The sequence below is a fragment of the Alexandromys fortis genome, unplaced genomic scaffold (assembly GCF_014885135.2).
Source record: "Alexandromys fortis isolate MF-2015 unplaced genomic scaffold, M_Fortis_MF-2015_v1.1 scaffold_22, whole genome shotgun sequence".
In the NCBI taxonomy this organism is placed as follows: Eukaryota; Metazoa; Chordata; class Mammalia; order Rodentia; family Cricetidae; genus Alexandromys; species Alexandromys fortis.
This window is the reverse complement of record NW_026067900.1, coordinates 9,464,311-9,470,310: the sequence shown is the minus strand read 5'-3', so window position 1 is coordinate 9,470,310 and position 6,000 is coordinate 9,464,311. Positions and strand designations below refer to the sequence as shown.

The window sequence follows — 6,000 nt, the reverse complement described above, 5'->3', positions numbered from 1 at the left end:
TATTTTTCCACTTTGATTATTTCTGCTATTTTAAATTATTTTTTTTGTTTGAACCGATTTTGTTTTACTTTTTCTTTCCTTTATTTCTTGAATTTTAGCAAAGTCTGATTTAATTATTGCTTTTTTTAAATTTTATTTTACATTCCTTTTACAGTTCTACCCTCCACCCCTCCTCCTGCCCTCACCCCACTATCCCCCCAGTCCCAGCCCCATCCACTCTTCCCAATGAGTAAGGGCTCCCTTGGGAAATCAACAAAGTCTGGCACATTAGGGGAGGACCAAGTCCCTCACCCCCATATTAAGACTGAACATGGCATCCCACCATAGCAAATGGGCTCCAAAAAGCTAGCTCATACACCAGGAATAGATCCTAGTCCTACTGCCAGGTGCCTCACAGATAGTCCAAGCTTCAACACTGTCTCCCACATATGCAATTCATAGACTGGTACTCTCTCCACCTAATGATCAGTAACTATGAAAAATACAAAAGAACTTGATCAATTGAAAGCAAGTAATGACCCACATAATTAAAACAATAGTTTCCATCTGGTGAATATTTTAGTATAAGACGCACTTACATTTTATAGTTTTTTAAATAAAGAACTATGTCACATATAAGCAAACAAACAAAAAGCAGAGGCTGGTATCACAAGTTTAATATATTTTAAATATGAACATACATTCAAGTAGCACATTTAAAGAATAATATAATAGATTTCCATTTCTTAATCTCTAGTCTTATCTTCAATGGTATACTATTAACTTATTAACTAAAAATATATTACTTAATGTATCCCCCAATATAGTCAATGCCATACTTTCTATACTGTAAACTGGGTTATAAAGCAACAATGTAAAATGTCTGAATCACAAACAAACCCCAGTGTTTGGGAATGCCTAATAACAGACCTTGGCTTGAAAGCTACAGACAGTGATTAAGGAAAGGTACTTGGATATTTCCAGTTGACTGCTACAAACCTCCCCACACAGTTGACAGAAGGTGGTCAACCTGATGATCCACTCCCCAAAGACTCAGCCTGGGCTGAACCAAGACCGCAGCTCCCAGTTACTGCTTCAACACGGAGAAAATAAATTAACACCAGCAAGGAGAGGATGCGCACACTCATACACACACACTTTCACACCGCTCCAGAACCTTCCCTGCTGTACTTATTTGTGCTTGGAGGAAGGTTTTTAAAAATCCCTTTCTCGAAACTGGTTTTCACTGCATTGATTCTCAAAAACAAGAAAAGTGGCTTTTAGCAGTTTGAAAATGGCAATTCCATCAAAGCCATACTGTGGTCATTTTCATTCAGTTTAATGTTCATGGTTTCACCCTAAGTAAAATCCCTTGCATCGCATCAACCTGCAAAGTCTCTACTGGCATCGTCAGTTCTAATCCATTTGATGCATGAAGTGACTCCTCCCTGGAAGGAGAAAAATGCAGTAAATGCAAATATTTCTCTACCGTGGACTAAGTTCTAACCAAGGGGAAACAAGCACTGTAGCTGTGGTGTTCTAGACAACGGCCAGGTGTGGCTCAGCTGAGGTGAGGCTGGACTGTGCTTATTAGTGGCATTTCGGGAACTTGTGGACATTGACTCAAGCCTCAAGCCTGTGTCAAAAAATTTCGGAAGCTCTGACCTTCTGAAAAAAAAAAATCTGCAGCAATCAGAAGCAAGAAGCAGCAGGCTCCTGGTGTTGCACCAATTCCCCTAAAGAGAGCGGTTAAAAACAGTTACGCTGTCCCTCAGCTCCCGTGTCTGTCCTGCCTACCCTTTATTTAGTCAAATCCTGTCCAGCATTTTACTTTCGCCAATAAAGCATAAACTCTGAAAGGAAATTTTTATTTAGCTAAGCAATGGTTTTAAAAAAAATGGGTTGCTAGTTTTTAAAACTTTATTTCTAAATATTCTATTTTAGTTTTCACTGGTGCAATATAACCAAATGTATTCATTTCCCTTCAACAACATTAAACTGTCAAGGGAGTTCTACTTAATATTAGAAAATTATTTGTAGTAGTATTGGGAAAATGTTGACATAGAATTTAACTGGGCTCAGCATGCCCCATCAAAAGTGAGAGTAGGAATCTATCATAATATAGGAACCTTTAAAATAGATTTTACTGATAAGGCATCCAAAAGAGAATACACACTTTTAAATAAATAAAAAAGTGTTATATACATAATATGATACATAGAGAGATGAAATGACCCCTGCTGATTTTAAGGAAGTCCCCATTTATCTGCCTTTGATTGCAGTCATAAACGTAATACAGCTCGGTTTTGTTATTCCCACAATCCCTTAGCGCTAGTGGCAGCCACACGAGCGTACCACCATGTTTCTGTACTTCTTCAAAATGACATTGGAGCTGTCGTCAAAGTACAGGACGGAGATGGCATTCAATTTGGTTGGAGCACAACAGGGCTTGGGAACGTGGTCAGGAAACATCAGGTGTACCTGGCAAAGAAAGAACATAAAAAGGGAAGTGTGTCTTTTGAAGAAATGCGGTAAACATTTTACTTACAGCTTTAAGAATATGATGTTGAGCCGGGTGGTGGTGGCGCACGCAGAGGCAGGCGGATCTCTGGGAGTTAAAGCCCAGCTTGGTCTACAAGAGCTAGTTCTAGGACAGAAACCAAAAGCTACGGAGAAACCCTGTTTCGAAATCAAAAAANAAAAAAAAAAAAAAAAAAAAAAAAAAAAAAAAGAAAAGAAAAAAGAAAAAAGAAAAAAAAAAGGAATATGATGTTGATGTCATGACTCTCTGACAGGCATTTGTCATCTGACTCCTTTATATACCATAGATGACTTAGACAGGGGCTGCTCAACAGGGTGCATTGTCAACCAACAAGCACTAAGAATCAACAGGTCTACGTATTGGGGGTTTGAAATGAGATCATCAGATAAAGCAAGCTCTGTATGGAATACTGAGTGGAATTTTCTGGGAGGCGGGACATGATACTTAGTAATGACCTGCTTTAACTGAATAGCTGTCTTCTGTGTCCACTACAAGAATAACAGAGGCTGTGGACTCAAGTTGGAACAGACACACTTGGACTACAGAAAGTTTTAAGTCTGCAGGATATTGTCGTAGGATAGTTAAGTCATGCCTCACAAACAGTATCTCAACTCTTACTCCTACGTAGAAAAGACAAGCTAAAAACCATAATGAAGTAAAATCTATACTGGTTTTGCCTGCACTCTGGACCCTTTTTCTCCTACTGGGTTGCCATGTATAGCAATGATATGAGGTTCTGTTCCCAGTCTTACTAGGCTATGTTTGGTGGATATCACCAAGAGCCTTTTTTTTTCTTAAGAGAAACAGAGAAGGAGTTGATCTGGCCTAGAAAGGGGAGGTAGGAGAAGATACTGGGAGGAATAAAGGGAGGAGAAATTGCTCTAGTCAGGATGTAATGTATGAGAGAAGAATAAAAGTTAAAATAAATCCAATACTTGTTTTAGAGCAATGATATCAACTCTTCTTCATAGAATTTTTTTTACTGGACTGACTGGAGCTTAACATGGTCTTTCTTTCCCTACGCACTCCTTAGACAACTGCCAAAGAAACAAGCTGAAGTTGAAGCGAGGGGTCCAGAGAGTTTGCAAATTGAATATCCATTCCCTTAAAAGACTTAAAATGTATGGAAAAGTAAAGCGCTTAAGTAAAAGCTCGGAACTCATTTTAATCAGACTGGCAGTTTGCCTGTGTGTTATAATACTTGAGCCAGAAGCCAGAATGTGGTTCCCACCTACTCTGGCCCTTCCCCCAAAGGGGTTTATGGGAAGTCCCCTTGATGAGCCTTAAGGGATCCACAAAGAAGCAAACATGGCCTCTCAGAGTTTTGGCTCCACAGTCTCCTGGCTGAGATGATATAGGAGGCTTGCATGTGAGCAAAAGCACCGGATAAATGAGCAGTTCCACATGAACTTGAAATTTCCTAAGACCTTGCAAAACTAAAAGTCACGGAGCTTTTACAGATTTCAGATACAACTTCTATTCCTCATCAGCTTGATCTCCCATAACCCTCGCAGGCATGATTGATAACCCCCAAGGTTTCAATGCCCTTAGCAGCCTTCACAAGCAGCCGCTCCAAGCAAAATGGATTGTTCTTAAATGATTCTTCCAACGTATTCGTCATAAAAATGCTCTTCTGTAACAAAAAGTCTGACTGTCTTCTCATTCCACGTCCTTCACAGAACAAATGCAAGAATATTTACAACACCACAAACACTGAAGTTGCCCTGTGACCTTCAGGTTTGGAGTGATATGTCTTCTCTACAGGATAGTAAGTAACACAGATAAAGATCTTCTAACTTCACATCAGGGTTTCTTTTTCTTTTCTCTTTGATACTACTTCCAGACTATAGCCATAAGAACCAAAATACTTATTTATATATTTATGAGAAAAGAAACAAAGTAAATATGAAAAAATGATTATTTGACAAAGGATTTTTTTTTTACAATCAGTATTCATGCTTAGCCTGAGGGAAATTTGACAAATTGGATACATATCTAAGAAAGCAAAATTCTGCTTCCTTCATCAGGCATAAATACTCTGCAAACAAAAACAGATAAAGAATTTTGAGAGATAAAGTAGCATCATTGTATAAGCTGTCTTAGTTAAGGTTTCTGTTGCTGCAATGATGCACTGTGAACATAAGCAACTTAAAGAGAAAAGGGTTTCTTTCATCTTACAACTTGTAGTCCATCATCTGAGGAAGTTGGGCAGGAGTCTGGAGGCAAGAACTGAGGCACAGGCCATGATAAATGATACTTACGAGTTTACTCCTCACGGCTTGCTCAGCCTGCTGTCTAGTAGCACCCAGGCCACCAGCCCAGAGGGAACTCATCCAGCATGACCAGAGCCCTCCCACATCAACCATAACCAAGGAAATGTACTCCAGGCCTGGCCACGGGTCAATTTGGTGGGTGTGGTGAGGCAGGGCATATTTTTTTCATTGAAGTTCCCTCTTCCAAAATGACCCTACCTTGTGTCAAGTTTAAATAAAAGTATCCAGCACATAAATTAACAGTAGCTGTTTCTCTCTGTCACTACATACGTAGTGGTCATGACTGCTCCTTCAAAAAAAGGAATCATGAGCATGCTTCTCGGTCTCCCGGCAGGTCTGAGTACAGTACCCTTGCAGAGCCTAGCTGCTCCCTACTGCTCACGAATATTAACCCGTGTTAAGAAGTGTTTGTGAAGTGAGGCATAGCTGACTTTAATTCTCCCCAGGGATTTATTTTATGCCTCACCTACTGTCATTAAAGTAGGATTTCCCATGATAAGGACTTTTGTTTTTTGAGACAGAGTCTATCTATGTAGCCCTGGTTAACCTGGAACTCACTCTGTAGACCAGGACCTGCCTTTACCTCTAAGTGTTGGGATTAAAGGCATGTGCCACCACTGCCTGGCCGAAAAGAACATTCTATATGTGGCTGCCTATTAAAATGCTTATTTTCTTTTTTGTCCTCTCACTGATTTTTTTTTCCAAAGTTTATAAAACTCGTGCTTATCCACCATGGACAACATTTCAGACAAGCCAGGAAAGTCAACAGTGTCTTTTAAGTCGAAGTGGTACAGGTAATCATCAAGTGATGTGAGAGGTCCTTCTGTCTATGTGTTGCTTTTATTGGTTAATGAATAAAGAAACTGGCTTGGCCTGATAGGGCAGAGAATAGCTAGGTGGGGAAAACTAAACTGAATGCTAGGAGAAAGAAGGCAGAGCAGAGAGAAGTCATGGAGCCACCAGAGACAGACATGTTAAAACCTCGCCGGTAGGCCACGAATCTCATACTAATATATAAAATAATAAAAATGGGTTGATTTAATATATAAAAGCTCACTAGGAATATTCTATCATGATTGCCAAGCAGTGATTTACAGTTTCTGTGCGGTTATTTCAGGAGTCCGGGCAGCCGGGAAACGAACAAGTGGCCTCCTACTACAATCAAGGAATTCAAATACTTGATATGTCTGCTTATAATTATATTAT

General features: G+C 39.6%; 1 protein-coding gene across 1 annotated transcript in view; it reads right to left on the bottom strand.

Annotated features, from left to right (window-relative positions):
• Window positions 1-647: 647 nt before the first annotated feature.
• Window positions 648-6,000, bottom strand: part of Bmp5 (bone morphogenetic protein 5) — a 121,415-nt gene continuing 116,062 nt past the window's right edge. Inside the window, exon 7 of the mRNA XM_050127291.1 lies at window positions 648-2,460. Coding sequence (XP_049983248.1) covers window positions 2,311-2,460 — 150 coding nt within the window. The 3' untranslated portion in view covers window positions 648-2,310. The remainder of the gene's footprint in view (window positions 2,461-6,000) is intronic.